General features: G+C 36.9%; 1 protein-coding gene across 1 annotated transcript in view; it reads left to right on the forward strand.

Moving 5' to 3' along the window:
• Nucleotides 1-17,773, forward strand: part of LOC145687164 (phenylalanine--tRNA ligase alpha subunit-like) — a 127,505-nt gene that overhangs the window by 98,311 nt on the left and 11,421 nt on the right. The window contains exons 10-13 of the mRNA XM_081760626.1: nt 6,436-6,484; nt 6,706-6,754; nt 11,990-12,211; nt 14,603-14,718. Coding sequence (XP_081616752.1) covers nt 6,436-6,484; nt 6,706-6,754; nt 11,990-12,211; nt 14,603-14,718 — 436 coding nt within the window. The remainder of the gene's footprint in view (nt 1-6,435; nt 6,485-6,705; nt 6,755-11,989; nt 12,212-14,602; nt 14,719-17,773) is intronic.

Genomic DNA, 17,773 nt, shown 5'->3' on the forward strand with positions numbered 1-17,773 from the left:
TTGTCTCGTCCCGATTTTTTCTTAAGAAAAATTAGCAACCCTGCCTCCCAACCAAATCCTCTCAATCCTGACGAGTCGTTAAAATGTTTATGGTCTAGTGTTATCAGTGATATCTCTCTGTTAACCACCTGCGGCTGTTTATTTTGCATTGTTAGGTGCTGTCACCGCTGATTTCACCACCCAATAGAACGGGAGGGTGTGTTCCTTTCGTCAACCCCAACCCATCAAATTTTGTCAGTGTCTTCTCTCGCGCTACATGGAAAACATCTCCCGAGAGTACAATGTTGTCGGATTGGCGCCAAGTTCCGTTTTGTTAATTGTTATTTTATTGCGTTATATTTTCGTTGTTGCTATTCGTGTTATTGTTACCATTTTAGAATAATTGTTACACTTGTTAGTGTTGTGGAGTGTTATTATTGGTAATATTTAAACGCTTTTTTAAATATTCATTTACTATGTCTTCAAAGTTTGGCAACATTGTTGGTGAATTTCAGCTGTTTGACGTTACCCCAAGTGTGCGCTCGGGAAGCGGCTCCACGAATTGGTCCGAAGTTTTCCGATGCATCGGAGCTCAAGCAAAATATTTCTGTGATTGGTTTAGAGCCCAAGCTTCAAGACTTAGCGCGAGTACTATAATTGTCGAGAGTACAGGTGCGAGTCTATCGTTCTGTTTGGCGGTACCAGCATGTGATGCGAGATGACCTTCAAATCTCACCAAACGCACAACAAAGCTAGAGTAGCCAATTTAGACATTTTGTGACTAGATCTGGCCACTTTGAGAACATGGCTAGCCACAAATGTTCCAAAAAGCCACTAGTGTCTTTTCTACCCATTTGCTTTTTCCTTTCAGCCATTTTCTGCGTTTTGACACTTTTTGAATTATTCTGTACACCATTTTGCTATGTTCTAACTTTGATGCGTTCTCTAAGTGATAACGTTCTGAACCAAACTACTACAATTGTCCCATAAAACGTATCATTAATGTTTATATTGATCCCTCCTCATATCTGGGTTAATCAGCAGAAAATGAGCTCAAAATCTGTAAGTTACCAGTAGACGTTGAGTAAAATTTTCGGGAAAGACGTGTAAGTTTTATTAATAAATAAATAAATAAATTCAAAGTAGACTTCCTGATTATATATATACTTCAGAAAATGTTGCTTTTCAATGTCAATAAGGATTTGAAACCGGCGAAGGAGTCGTTTACTGACTTAGCTTCAGCGTTCAGCGAAATTTGAACATAACATCGACAAAATTGAAAATTAGTGGCAAACGTAAATTTCATGGAATGGTAAATAAATTGGAAATGAAGCGTATATTTAATCAAGTGAATAAAATAAAAAATAAAACTCAGGAACAAATTGAAAACGAAAACACTTTCTTTAATTTTAATGGGGAGATTTGGGTTGCATCGTGTGTAAAAGTGTTATTTTATACGAAATTTCATCCACAGTTTTACAACTAGTTGATACAAAAGCAGCACAGTACATACAACCGAGATAAAAGAAGCTTCGCCTAAACCTGCAGAAGAAGGTGATATTTTTCTCCATGAGGAAATTTTGCTTTAATTTTGTATTATTATACCTACGTACTATTCTGGTTTACTTATCTTTGTCTCAGAGCGGAAGGTTGCTTTTCTTATATTCATTTCTGGCCATTTTAGCTATTGATTTTAGCCACTTTTTCTCGTTGAGTGTTGGCAACAGTAAGCAAAGCTTTCCTGGGCGTCAGTGTGGACTTTGCCACAGACTATGAAGCTAATCCCCACTTCACCACTTTTTGGTTAAAGATTGTTGCCCCAGTTTATCCATTTTTCATAACGTCAGTTCATTACGTGCCACTAGAGATTCAAAGATCAAAATGTGTTCGAGTAAATGTTTTGAGTCAGGTCATGTGAACTCATACGTTGATCTTCTTTGTGTAGCCAGCTTTTTGCAAATAGTTTTACATTGTTCGGTGATAAATGTTTAGGTCATCGGCGATGTCATAACTACTTACATGCCAGTCTTGCTCGACTTTGTCGGAATATCACCCACTTTTGCTGCGATTGTTCGCCCACTGCTAGGAGCATTATGTACATGAAAAATCTCAGAATCGTCATTTAGCTGTCGCTTTTGATAAAGTATCTTCCTCGTAAACAACTCAAATTCCTTCATGAGCAGCAGTGCACATCTGCCTTCAACATTCGGGAAAAGGGTAAGACCGTTCCCTTATTTTAGTAAGCGATGTTCAAATTGTTTATGAAGTTAAAAAACAATTCTGTGGAGGATCAGGGGAGCAGAGTTGTCTTCAACATTGGGATTCTGGCAGATTTGAGACTTACTCTGAAGTGGGAGGGACTTTGAGACTCATATTACGGTATATGAATCTGATTTCTGAGGTGAACCTTTTGTATATTATATATCAGGCTATGTAGATGAAGCGGTCGTCGGACACAAATCATCACATTTCTCCCCAAAAAACACATTTCAAGTCGGATTACTGGCAGGAGAGTCCCCCGAGTTTCAAGATTTGGGGACATGTCCCCCTATTCTCCCCTCTTGAAGAGCAAATGGGTCAAAGATAAGGAACTGAGGATACTGAGAAGTAAGAATTTTCCCTGTAAATTATTCCGTGTGTTATATTTCAGATTTTAAACTTTTGTTGAACATAGAATTTTTGTGGAAACATCTTTCTGTTTCTAACATTATCATTTAGTGATAGACTAATACTTGTTTATTTACGTAGCTCCTATCACTTTGTCTGTTGTATTTTGTCTGATTCAATTTATAAGTATTGTAGAAATATCAGACATGAGCCTCACGAAGTCGGCGTGTGCCACTGTACTGTGAAATGAGAAACATTAAAATTTAATATAAATACAATGTAAATAGTTTTGCAAGTGTGAATGTACTATGTTAAAGGGTTTGTTTCACTAGAACAACAGTATAACTGCACAACCATGTTCTTGTGAGAAAATCAGGAATGTAAACAAATGTAAAAAAAACACATTCCTGATCCTACCCTGATTAAATAAATACCTCTTGTGCGTATTTTGTCCAGCTAAGTGAAGCTTTCTTTTCTTTAAAATAAAGAATCACTCGTATATGGACGAAAAATATGGTGAAATATGAGTTAAATTCTATGAAAGTTGACAGATGTTCTAAAATTAGTGGTTCCAAAATAAGTTGATCTAGAGTTTCAGAAAGAATCGTGTGATTTTGCAAGGCTGTTTTTTTACACGTATACACATAATACCTGGGATAAAATTTGAAATACGTTTAGGAATACAACATTTTCATTTAACTTTCACAAATATTCAATGTACCCTCCACCAGACGCACAGCATACATCTCAACCAGTGACCGTCAAACTGTCGATTGCGAGCTACTAGTTGCTCGCGAGGTCATTTTCAGTAGATCGTGTTAACGCTCCTCTGTTGGCTAACCTTTATTTCTCCACTGAGCTAACGATAACGACGATATATATGTATGCATTATGTTCGGTTAATCGGTAGTCTGAAAAGTTTGTGAGACTTTAGCACACGAGATGACTTTAGTGTCTCAAATCTCAGGGTATATGAGTCGCAGTGTATCAGGCGTAAAGTCATTCAACTAATGACGTTTGAAACTATTAGATGTGTAAAAGGTGTTGGTATTCTAATAATTAAATATAACACATTGCACCATGAAGATGGATGAACTTTCAACAAAACTGCGCTATATTTTATAATTTTATTTCAAGAAAGTCGCAAATACTGTGCAGACTTGTGGAGAAATCTGTTCTATTTATGGAGAAAGGACACATTATCAAAAGCAAAAGCCAAAAGGTAATTCATTCGCTTTCATTCTTTAAATTTCGGTGTTCTGGGTGATCCTTGCAGGAGGCGATTAATTACAGCAAACGTGGATGATATTCTAGCTAAAATCGAGAAAGACTGGTATGTAAGCAGTCGTGACGTCGCCAGTCATCTTAAAATCCATTACTAAACAGTGTTAAACAGTTTGAAGAAAGCTGGCTACAAAAATAAAATCAACTTTTGGGTCATACATGGGTTGACTCAAAAATATTTAAAAGATCGAATTTCTGTCTGCGGATTTATACTTGAAACGTAACGAACTCAAACCATTTCTCAAGCGTTTGATCACGAGTGACGAAAAGTAAACAACAGTGTGGAAAAAAGATAGCATTTGAAGCGGAAAGAAGGTTCATGGTCTGAGGCAAAGCTCATACTGACACCAAGGAAGGTTATGTTGTGCGTTTGTTGGAATTGGAAGGGCATCGTGCATCACGAACTGATGCCGCCAGACAGAATGATAAAATCAGACCTGTGCAGTCGACAACTAACGCGAGTACATCTAGCAATTCAAAAGAAACGTCCGGAAGTGATCGAAAGAAAGGGTTTCGTCTACCATACTGACAACGCTAGACCACATACTAATTTAATAACCCGTCAGCAATAGAGATAAGTTGAGTAGACATAATACATTTAACACATAGCCCGGACCTGGCACCTTCAGACTATCATTTGTTTCGGTCTCTGCAGAATTTCCTGAATGGTGTTAAGTTGCTTTCAGAAGAAAACTGTGGAAACTATGTGTTGCAATTTTTTTGACCAGAAACCACAGAAGTTATATAACGATGGGAGTATGGTGCTGCCGGAAAAATGACAACTCATCAAAAAAAAATCTTTCACATGTAGTGCCATAAAGTTATTTTTAATTCACATTAAATGTATTCTCAATTTTGACTTCCCAAGTCTCAATACTTGTTAGACAACCTGATATGTAAATCTGGAAAAGTACGTACTTCTTGAATACATAAAATACTCAGTTAATTTTAAATATTATGCTCTGTATATGAACCAGTTAATGCAAAAAGTGCTTCCCTCAAACAAACATAGTTTTGAGAAAAATCAGAAAAACATTGCAGTTATGAAACTATAAAATAAAAATGAACCCTTTTTTGCGTAGATAACAAATACATTAATCGAATGCTGCATAGGAAATCCATTTTTATGCCCATTTCCACGGTTAAAAAAATGTTTTCCACTGTGGACTAAAGCCCTTCTTACATTTAAATTATAGACGAAGTCCTGTATTCATGTAATTTTATTTAGTTATTTATTTTGTTGATGTTTTTAAGACAAAACTGTGTTAACCCTAGATTAGGCGCGTGGGTGACAGGTGTCCCCCAGTGATTTTTGTCTCACGCTGGCAACACTGTGTGTTGGTGTTCGGAGTCGCACATTGCAGTAGCTGAACGTTAATTGTTGGTGTTTGATGTGGCGGCAGTAGCATACTTCTGTTCCCTGTCTACAGTTTGTAAAAAATAAATTATTTATGCAGCAGTATGTTTTAATAGGTGGGTGACACCTGTAACCCACGCGCCTAATCGTGCAACAAAATCATACGCGCCTAACGCAGGGTTAAGACGTTTTCTGCCAGGTTCCAGACGTTGCACCTCTACCAAGCGAATGGGACGAAATCAGTAGCTATAGCCACTAACATATAAAACAAATATTAATCTCCATACAGAAAGGGCTTTTTAGTCACTGACTCAAGCCCATGCTGCCTAGAGTAATCGAAGTTGGCATCTGTTTATAAAATGTTAGACAAGTGGAACGTAAGCTCTTTGTGCATAGAAACATAGGTGTATCCAATAAGAACAAAAATCCGATGTTAACTCAAATTTTGCCATTTTAGTAACTGAAGACCGTTTTGCATAACTAATTCATATACAAAATATTAGTATAATATACATCAATAATTTGTTTACTATTTTATGTTTAGGTCAAATTTTTCAACAGACATATAGAGCAATTTGCGGTAAGAATATTGAGGTAATTAATAAACCATTGATTTAGTTCAAACATAAATCGTCTTTCTCAGTGCTATTGTTGACAAAATGATTACTCCAATGGAAATTAATCTTCCCTGCATTTGTTTGTTTATAGAAATTATTTATTGCATATTTCAGCTTCATCCCGTAGCAAGAAAGCTTTCGGCCAGTTGGCGCGTGATTGGATTTTGGCTTTCTACGCTTGCCCTTTCAACGCACGCTTTCATATAACCTGCCTCTTGTTGTACTTGCAAACGATACTTTAGATCCTCGTAGAGCGTCATAGCATCACTGGCCGTTCATTGGCTATTGACTTGCCGCCAGCGTAAAGCACTTGCGTCAAGCTTGAACGAAACACTGTATGCAAGGTTGCCCCCATATAATTTTGTTACTGGAATCCAGGTTGCGGATACTTGTACACTTTCCAATCAAGCCGGATGCAAGCTTGACCGACTTCCAATGCAAGTTTACAGCAAGTGGCTTGCAAATTGTCTCTGCTACTAGGGACAGTATCTCGTGGCTATATAGTTAACATTCTAAATAGAGGCTCATGTGATTCGGATTACATGTTAAGTTGTAGATCCACACCTCAATGAAAGCAACATACCAATATAGATATTGAATCTCGAAGCAGTATACTATATTTTCTTTCTTAATAAATTAAGTGAGTCTTATTTTAACTTTCCACAGTATCAATTTAAAGGTTGTGAAAGAATTGTTTTTCCCGTGATCGTGTAATATATAAATTTACTCATCAGTTCCAGCTTGTATAATAACAACATTATATGTCTTTGTAGCCACCGTTTGCCTCCGACCATTCCACCTTCACAGATCAGGTTCAGACAGATATGCAACACATAACCAACAAGAATGCTCATCAAGTAGATTCCAAATTGAAGGACCAGTACAAGAAGAGGCTAGTATTTCGTATATTGTAAGTCGGCATATTTTATGTTCGTTAAAGTATTATATTTACAGTGATTGGTACGATTATGCATGGAAATGTGAGCCCGTTGAATGTCCATTATTAATTATTGTATAGCTTTCACCTTTATTTTGTTTTGTTTCTCGGTGTTTCTAACTTTCAGTATATTGTATTTTCGGGTATGCTGTACCTCCCTGTAGTAAATATTGGCCTAGCCATTATTCATAGAATTTGATTGTCGATGTTAAGCACATTGTACAAATAAGTAATAATGTCTGGAGTATACCACGTGAAGGAGTTTGGTTTGTGTGGCGTGATATTTTGTCAATTACAATTGAAACCGGAAGTGGTAGTAGATTTTTATGACTTCCGATTTTAGTAGAGCAATTAGTGTGGAGATGGAATGCATCCTTCGGACGCTTAATTGTTTGCAGAAAATCGCTTTTCGCTATCTATTATCGTTTCTGCTGTATAGTAATCAACGTTAGAACCAGAAGTTGTAATTTGTGTCATTTACGGATTGAACAGAGGACTAAGAGAGGAGATTGTACCTGTTCCTAGGACGTTAAATTGTTCAAAGAAAGATAAAACGTTTTTCATAATCATTTACCGTTGTTTCTCTGTGTAGATCAAAATGGAAACAGGAAGTTGTGGATTTTGATCACTTCTGGTCTCAATAGAGAGTGGAGGACTTTTGGGATGCTTAACAGATTACAGGAAATTGTTCCTCGCTATCTATTAACGTTTATCCTCTATAGTGATCAGCGTTAAGTGGATGGATCATCTCCTTCAACAAACTGATTCCAAACTGATTTGATCCTCTACATCCCGGTCAAAATTCATGCTGATCTATCAATTGATTCTTGATTTTTTTTTGTTGATTCTTGATTCTTGATTTACACACTCACAGACAGGGCAAATGTGTAAAGGAGATTTTGGTAAACCAACTTCTTGAAAGTTAGTTCAAGTAAACTTTATGCAATGGACATTTCAACTACAAGGTGGTCCGGAAGTGGGCGTACGTCTAATTGATGTTTTCTGACGATTTTAAGTTTTACCTGGAGATGCTTAATGAGCAGTTGATGCCGCAACTGGAAGAAAATGGTATCAAAGACACTGTTGTGATACAGCAGAATCGAGCACCAGCGCACTTCGCGATTCACGTGTGCATTTACCTGAATCAGACGTTTCCTGGCCGCTGGATTGGAAGAGGTTGTGCATCTTTACCAGTTTCCTTTACCTGGCCTCCACGAAGTCCTGATCTGACGACATGCTCTCTGGGGTTTCATAAAGCAACAAGTAAGAAACACTCGATATCGCACAACGCAGGAATTACGAGCACCTGTGGAACACGACTTCACCCTCGTGACTCTGGAGTATCTCCTCAAAACATCTGCGAGAAGTTGGCGCAGAATTCAGCTGTTACGACATGGATGTTGATCATACCGATGTTTATGACTCTTAAGACTCCTGAGACTTCAAGGTAACTGTGTACACATTCACCATAACTAACACTATACTTTTGAAACTAAAGGGAGGGGCTACGCCCACTTCCGGATCATCCTGTACTGGACAATATTGCATCAATGTTTAGTGTACAAAGCAGTTACAAATAAATTGGTATTTGACACATCAAACTGCATAAACCAATTTTGAACTTGTTTTTCGCTGGTGACCCAAGTAAATAGATTTCTGATTTTATTTTCTGTTTTCCATTTACGGTCGTTGTTACGAGAGCAGACAATGAGCTCCTGTTCGTCTCTTTCGGAAGTCTTCGGCAAAGCTGACTTTCCAGGCTCGCGTTTTTCTTCTCACGGGTCGTAATTAATATATTCAGAGCTTGACATATAACTTTTTTCTACACACGGTAAGCTTTCTACGTTAAGCTCATTATTGTTCGACATGGTGAAGTTTGTTAAGTCCAATGTCTGAGATACAACATATCCTCTTATTCAGTCTTCGTTGAGCAGCGTGGGAGGAGGAGGTACCACAGGCAACGATGCGGTGAGATTTACTATTATGCAGTGGCTGCGGAATGATTTGCAATCACGAAGCTATCTTCTAGCCTTGTCGTAAAGTTTATTAGAAATTAACTGAGCTCAAATTATTTCTATATTGTTTAGAAAAGAAAGAAATACAGAAAAATTTTTATGCATCGTTTATTTATATTTTCTGGTACTGATAACAATTGTAAGGTGTACTCCACTGCTCTCTCATTGAAGGTGGCCTCCTTCGTGGATAAGCGATTAGCGTACACATCTTTTCGTGGAAGACCTCGGTTCGATTCCCGGCTAGAGCTCCTGTTGTTCGGATTCCACGTTAAGCTCTCGATTCAAGTCTCATAACCAGGATGCTGAAAGAGACGCTAAACCCGAAATGAAATATATTCAAATCTAATTAAAGGTGAATGATTAAATTACTAACTTGAGATACGTAATTTGTTTTAGAATTTATGGCAACAGTTATTTTATTTTGAATTCAAAACATTTCCTTGAATAAAGAAAGCTATTTTGGATTGTGTTCATTAGTAGGGAGCTTGTTAGTACGTAGTTGGAACTTTACGGAGGAAACTTTGCATATTTTGGAACCTAAAATTTAGTTCCAAAATATGCACAGCCATGGTTTTTACGCATTCACACCAGGCAAATGCTGGGATGGTACTTAACATACAGGTCCCAGGCTGTTTTCTTCCTTCCCTTTCCTCGGATAATGTGATCGCCGAGAGACATCATCCCTCATACGTAACGGACTAACATGACCATAGATACCGAAAGCCCAGAAATCTAAATTCTAATCCTAATCCTAACGTGTGGTGCGAAAGAATTGTGGTTCGATCACTGGTTATATAACTAGAAGAACATTGTGTCCTTAGATTTTTTGGGGTTTCTCCGTTAACTTTTACTATCTCATTCTACCAGCTCTTCCACAATGCATTTATTATCCACCCTTACATCTATATACTATGGATAACTGCAAGGCACTAAAATATAAAGATTTGATTAATTTTGAATAATGCTGAGAGTTAAGGAAAAGTACCTGCAGCAACTTTACATTTTAAGAAAATGTATAAGTAATGGTGGAGCAAATTCAGGAGATACATTCGTAGTAAGTAATGATGTGACTTTTTGGTAACAAAAGTGACATTATGAGAGTTATAACTTTTTTTATAACAGATATTGTACTCATGCTGTTCTAGATAATACAGTACTAAGAAACAATCATCAAATGTAGAAGAAAGAAATAAAATAAATTTCTCTAAACAAAAGGAAGGACCTGAAGTATTACATTTTCCTCACAAGAAAGTCAGTTATCATTGATGTGAACCATCACATTTAAGAGTAGGAATCTTCACAGAAGTGGTTTGTACGAAACAATGAAGTATCGCGAACACAGAGAAATACTTAAATATTAAGGCTTTTTACAGCAGTAATAATGCAAGTGAGACGGACAGGGCAACGCATATATAAAGTACTATAGTGTTGAGCACTACGGTCATCAAATCAAAATTTTGAGCAAGTAGAAACAAAGTAACAACGATTTAAAAAAAATGACATTCTTCAAAATTTGACATTTATTTCGAAAAAGTGCTTAAATAAGTATCACATTCAATTATGTAGATGGCTTGGGTATACATAAAGATTATCAAGCCGTTTACAGTAATTCGTTATCCCAGACCATTCAGGAGATATGAACAATTGTGAGAATTGCTATATTGGTTAAAATGTCCTATTTGTAAGGTCTTTTAAAAACTGTTACTGCTTCCCTTTGCTTCTATAACATCTCAACAATAGTTCTTGTCGGGTGTAATTACAAGTTATCGGTATTACATAATTTTGAACAGTGTTGCCAACGTTACAGTGTTTACCATACCTCCAGAACGGTTTGCGATATCGAATTGCTGTAATTGTCATTATGGTGTTACAGCTAGAGAAAACCATCTCTGTTATTGGTTGATGTACTTATCTAGCAGTTTTTCGAAATAAGAGCTCTTGAAAAAAGTCAGATTTTCAGTCTCTTGTAACATTGTTTCTATTCATTCGATATTCATCGTATCATAATCATAGAATTAAACACTATAGTATTTTAGATGTGCATCACTGTTGACAGTAGACTCGCTGAAAAGGAATGGACCAATGATGCAATTGTGCCTAAGTCCCCATCATGACACATTGACCTTGGGACTGTTTCTTTCCATTTCACGTGTAACATGAAAATGCTCTGATCCCCATATAGATCGTTATGAAGATTCAGTCTGTCGGATCTATGAAAAGTTGACTCATCGGAGAGACAAATCTGTTCCAAAAGATCATTGTTTACGACAGTCTTGGCTAGCGTATCCACTGCAATCGGTTCGAGCAGAAGTTCCATTGTAGGTTTTAGTGCCTGAAGCAGTTGCACCTTGTAGGCATAAAGATGTAATCTCTTATGCAAGACTTCCTGCACTGTTGATCATGACATTTCCAACACACTGAGCGCCGTACGCACTGATTTTGTCAGACTCCTTGCAAACGCCTGCCATAACTTGTCTACGTTGGCGTCTGAAACAGATGTGTAACCCGCCCCCCTGTTTATGGAGAGCACTACCTGTTTCCATCTGCCAAACCCAAATAGTTGGTCGGGGCGTTGGTTCTCTTTCGATACTGTGTCCGAAAGTTCCGTTGCACTCTTGTCTCGGACTTCGTCTCTATGAAACAGGCTACACACTGACCTTTCTCGTGTAGCGTCCACATTTTTCGGCAAATCTGTGTCACCTGGAAAATAAAAAATAAATAAAAATAAAATATCTTTTCACACGTTGAAGCCGTTTATTATCTAGTATAATTTTAAATTTATTAAAGTCTTAAGTTGTAAAGATAATTTTATGGACACGCGATATTCACCCAAAAGTAGAGGGAACATAACAACATAATCACTCACGCTAGGACTTTCTCGAGAATCACTTTAGTAAGTAGGGAAAGGAAGAAGTAGAAAGGAAACTAAAAATAAATAACAGAAAAGCAGCTTGTTAGGCTTCCAGGTGGGCGGCGCATCATCTTGGAATTCAGGATTATATGATTATATAATAAGAAAATTAAAATTACGAAATCGCTTTTCTCTAAAATGGACGTTAGGTCTCTTTCTTCCAATGACGGAATTAAGAATTTGTTTTTTTCTGTTTTTATTACAATTAAATGTATACTATGATAGAAATAAAATGTTTGTTTCCCTTTATATAATTTCAGCTGTTGATTGTTTTTATTCCAGGTTACTTAAAAGCTATATTTTGTCCCGGGGTGATGAATTCACCACAACTATCACGAAACCTGATACGGATTTAACTCCTGATATGATAGCTGATGGTTCGTGGAAAACTAGGACTTTCAAGAAATATAATTTTGACGCGTTAGGAATCCCACCGACTGGAGGACATTTGCATCCATTGTTGAAAGTGCGTCAAGAATTCCGTGAAATATTCTTGGAGATGGGGTGAGTATTTACTATTTTATCAAAATCAAGTTCTTCTTCTTTCTTTCCTCAAGGAAATCTAAATTCCTAATGATGATTCTTTAAGTATATTGCCCCTTTCAAATTCAACATATCTTGCAAGAGAGACGTTGTTAGAAATATATATGAAGCGTTCCGGGTAGTAAGAGCGAACTTAACGTAACATTCTTCTATATTATTATTATTATTATTATTATTATTATTATTATTATTATTATTATTATTATTATTATTATTATTATTATTATTGTTGTTGTTGTTGTTGTTGTTATTGTTATTTTATTATTATTATTATTAGTTTGGTTAAATAGAAAAAAGAAAGACTCGATGTCGAGTTTGCCCTACTACCCTTAAAGCCTTACATATCTATACGATGATGGCAAAACATTATGTGTAGAGGCAGTCAAATTTCAACCTTATGAGTTCAATTTAAATACTTCCAGTTCACTGATGAAAAATCATTTATATACTGTTTCCAGCATATAGGTCTGAGTGTGACCAACTACCGGTGTAAAAAATCAGAAAATGGCCAAGAAGTGACATATCTTGTTTCCCCATTCTCGTGTTGATTTAATTCCGTTCCGTTCCGATTTCTTTTTTAAACACAGAAACCAATGGTAAGACTGAAACTTTTATGCGTAATTTTGTAATAAGTGCTAAATACTACTGAGTGAATAAGTCAATCTTTTAAAGGTCTCTATTCTTAGTCAGTACATTAAGAACATGACGTCATAAATTATTTCAGAACGTGTTCTTTGAAAATGGGGTATGTATCAACAACACAGATTAGTTCATTAACAGGGAAAGGTAGGGAGAATTAGGATAACGCAGTGAAACGTTCTAAGTGTTACACGATAGAGTACTTTGTGGTCTACCCAGAACTATTCTATTTTCATGCCATTTTGATTACATTTCAAAGTTACATTGAATCTTCTGATTTGCCTTATTTTCCATAAATCTCCCAAATTAAGGCATTTTATACAACTACTGGACAATATTGCACCAATGTTTGGTGTGCAAAACAGTTCCAAATAAGTTGGTATTTGACACGTCAAACTATATACGCCAATTTTGAGCTTGTTTTTCACTGGTGACCCTAGTAAATTGCTTCCTGATTTTCTTTTCTATTTTCCATTTACGGTCGTTGTTACAAGAGCAGACAACGAGTTCCTTTATGTCTCTTCGGAAGTCTTCGGCAAATCTGACTTTCCAGGCTTGCGCTTTTTCTTTGAACGGATCGTAATTCATATATTCGGAACTTGACATAGAACTTTCTACAGACGGTAAGCTTTTTACGTTGAGCTCATTAGTGTTCGCAATGATGAAATCTGTTCGATGTGTGAGATACAGCATCGCCTGTTATTCAGCCTTCGATCAACAGCTTGGGAGGAATAGGTGGCACAAGCAACGATGCGGTGAGACTCACCATTATGCAGTGGCTGTCGTGACTAATATGAAATGATTTGCAGCTTGGCGAAAGTTTTATTAGAATTTAACTGAGTTGAAACTATTTCTTTACTGTTTACAAATTACAGATATGTCGATCTATGCATCGTTTATTTATATTTCCTGGTGCTGGCAACAGTTGCAACAAGTACTCCGCTGCTCTCTGATTAAAGGGGACTCCCCTCATGGCTAAACGGTTAGTATACACGTCTTTACCGTGGAAGACCGGAGTTCATGTTGTTTTGGATTCCACATGAAGCTGTTGATCCACGTCTTATATAACCTCACTGCTGAAAGAGACACTAAACTCGAAATTAGATCAATTCAAATGTGATTAAAGGTGAATTATACAATTACTATCTTGAGATACGCAATTTCTTGTAGAAATTGTAGCAAAAGTTGTTTTCTTTTGAATCGAAATCATTTCCTTGAAGATAAAAAGTTTCTTGTTTGTATTTATTAGTAGGAAGCTTGTAAGTAAGTAGTTGGAGCTTTATGGAAGAAACTGTGTATATTTTGCAACCTAAAATGAAGGGTAAGGGAAAAAACAAGTAATGTCCATGTGCGGGCTTTTTCGGGTGCTTTGCCCTATCTGTTGGTGACTCTTGGTACTATTTGACTGTATATGCCATGCATGAGTAGATGTAGAAATATCCATGTAAAAAGGGGCAAAAAATTTGACTAACCCTATTCTTTTTACGCAGTTTTCAATATTAAAACACCGTTTTCTCGAAAATTCAATTTTGTGACGTTCCTTCTTTTTTCCCTTACCCTTCAAATGTAGTTTTATACTATTGAATCAATGAAAAATTTGTAATAATTTCTTATTACTTATATGTTTTTAAGAAGATAGTTTTTCAGTATAATGTAATAATACTTCAAATGCCTTTTTCGTTCTTTGTACTACCCAATTTGATCTTCTTCTAGATTCACTGAGATGCCTACCAATAATTTTATTGAGAGTTTTTTCTGGAACTTTGACGCTTTGTTCCAGCCTCAACAGCACCGAGCTCGTGATGCTCACGACACATTCTTCGTATCGAGTAAGAAAATCTAACATCATCTAGTAGTTTCCTATTATAGTATGAAAATAATTAATTAATTAATTTTTTACGTTTACGTCCCACATTTTTATCCATTGGTGTAGAGGGAACTAAAAGAAATGAGATGTGATAATATAATGAACGGTGAAAAGACAATATATACCACCCATACCATAAGCGGGATTCGAATCCGCAACAGATGAGTTTGTGATGGTCAGTCTAATACCTTAAACTTTGGCCATGCCAGCCAACGACAGTTACTTGCTTCTTCCTTTTCATTGAAAATGTATATGACGTCAAGTTGGCAGGGACATTTACAAATATATATATATGTTTGAAAGATTTCCCTACAGATATGGTTTGTGTTATTTTTGTGCTGGAAAGTTCCCAATAATGAACTCCTTCCGTTAAAAGTAACGCCGTATAATAAAATAAAATGCCCGAGTTATCTCAACGTCAAGTTGGTTTTTAAAATCAAGCTGGTTTTTGTGGGACGGAGTTTTTTTTCGATTAAAGAAGTCAGTTGTTCTGGAGAAAAATTAAACTTCTGCATTTTTTTTTTTTTTTTACTTCTTATAACTTGTTCAAGTACAGTTTTCGTTTCGCCGTACTGGATTCTACAATTAAGGAAAGTGCGTTTATACTTCCAGTACTTGTTAGTGCTGTGTTCTGTTTAGGGTTGGCTGCCTTTATTGATTTCAAACTGCTACTGCAATTTTTTCGACAACTGTATGTTATGCAACCACCATGTCCCAAATGCCGTTTTAGTTGCCTACTCGTAACATCTTCACAAGTACCTGGAAGTTATGCATCTTGATATAGGTTTTACTGGTTGCCTAAATGCACTCTGGCAGGAAAGAAAAAATACCATACACCATGACACAATACAAAACTTCTTTACATGTTGTTCTCTGTTGGAGAGATATTTTATTCCGAGCTTCAGAGAGTTTAATTTAAAAAATTAAAGCTAAACGGCTGCTTTAAGTATAATGTTGACTTAATATCATTATTTACAGAATCCCCGTCATTTTTTATTATTCTGTCTTGTCAGATTTTTTTGAAATGAGAAATTTGTGGATAGTGTTGTAAGTTCTCTCTCTCGAATTTAAGCGACCTTAACAAATGTAATATATACCAGAGTAGTTTTAATGCGGTTTTAGTTTATTATGAAATTTTAAATAATGATTTTATTCCTCGAAATCTACTACGTTTTCAGAACAGTTATTGCAAATATTATTAAACGTTTTAGTAAAGCATTTTTGTTGTTAATAACTATAAACAAGTCGTTGGAACTAGAGTGCGTCCACCGATTTGCTTTTTTAAGAAAATGTTTTTCCGTGCCCCTTGCAACTTACTTAGCATCTTATCTCAGAGTCTCTTCTTTTATAAAATATTCAGTTCTCAGACATGGTGAAGTAAGTGCTATACTTCCATATCATTATAAATATGCGTACGTAATGAAATTGAAAGAGAAGATGTTTACCTGGAGCGTTAGGATCAGTAGAGCAACGAATTTTAGCTTACCGTGCTAGTGCACTAATTATTAGACTGCCCAGTGTGCCTTTTGACCAACCAAACATCCTCACTCTTGAGGTCGGTGCTCGGCCACTCAGAACGCACACTGCGTCTTAATTCCTGTTGTACTTGGACAACACAGTGTCGGTATTAGTACCTATAGAGGATATAGTGTGAACAAATCGGTTGTTTTTCCTATTTATCATTAACAGAAGGTTGATTCGTCTATATGTGTCCGATTTTAAACCTCATCCTTGCTCACAGATACGACCGATCCGAATAAATTCAAATAGCAGGAGAAAGCCAAAGGCCTCAAGTATCGCAACAAATTCGCGTGTATGTGGTTTGTGCATCATGGGTCCTAAGAAGAACCGGTTTTTAGGAAGGTTACGTAATAGCATTTTTCTACGCCAAATGTTCCGTGACACAGATTCAAAAACAGTGCAGGGAAAATGGATATGCATTGGGGTGAACAACACCACGACGTTCCAGCATTTCGTTCACTCAGTAACGGGAGTAGAAAATGACTGTGTACTGCGGTGATTCCACCTGTAGCTCGGGTGTAGCGTCGAATAAACCTGCAGGAAAACCCTCCTACCCAACATGTGGTGGCAAGACGATTGCACGTGGCACAGTCAACTGTGAACCGCAACTAACGTGCCAAATTAAAGCTCCAATTGGTGTTTAAAAGTCATGGACGTGGCCTTACTTCGGCCTATCGGTGGGAGAGAAAGACTCACTGCAGGTGCCTCTACGAACGTCATATATCCAGAGAAAAATGGACGTTTGTTCCACATTCAGCAAAGCATTTATTTAGCTATCAGATTGTGGCAAAATTCGTGCACCTCACGAGACGCAAAAACCCATCTTGACTTCATTCGTCAGTGCAAAGCAAGTTTCTCGAAGGGATTTCTGGTTGTCTCGGGATGCTGCTATGAAGGCAAATTAACGATTCGACAGGTGCGTGAAAACTGCAAACCAGATCCGCATTTTATCAGCAACATACCCTCACACTAATTTATACATTACATCTGCCCAGTTTGTATGGAAATGCGATAAATGAAGTCCATATGCACATGGGATAAGGCCTCATCACATACATTCCGTTTTTCACAGTTTTCTGCAACAGATAACAACAGACATCGGCATCCAGGCTACTCGTTTCCAGGACATAGTAATGAAGATGAACGATGCCAGTCCCATGGATTTTTGCGTGTTTGGCCTATTGAAAAGAGCACTTACATCTCATCGTGTCACCACTGTCCGTGGCTTCTGGAAAACCTGTCAGGACGAGTGACTCAAGATTCCCGATGGTGTACTTCAGTGGAGCCTTCTACAATGAGAGATATAGTGCAGGTCTGTTGTCAAAACACGTGGTGCTCATATCGAAGGAATCGACGGTGGTCTCTTGGTTTTTCGTAAGATAGGTGAGACGTTAAAATCAGACACATAAAGACGGGTCAACCTTCTGTTATGTTTATATAATTTTTCTCCCGACGTGTAATTGGTATTTTAACTTCTCAAACTGTTTCTTGAATAT

The sequence above is a fragment of the Thermobia domestica genome, chromosome 6 (assembly GCF_964235325.1).
Source record: "Thermobia domestica chromosome 6, izTheDome1.hap1.1, whole genome shotgun sequence".
In the NCBI taxonomy this organism is placed as follows: Eukaryota; Metazoa; Arthropoda; class Insecta; order Zygentoma; family Lepismatidae; genus Thermobia; species Thermobia domestica.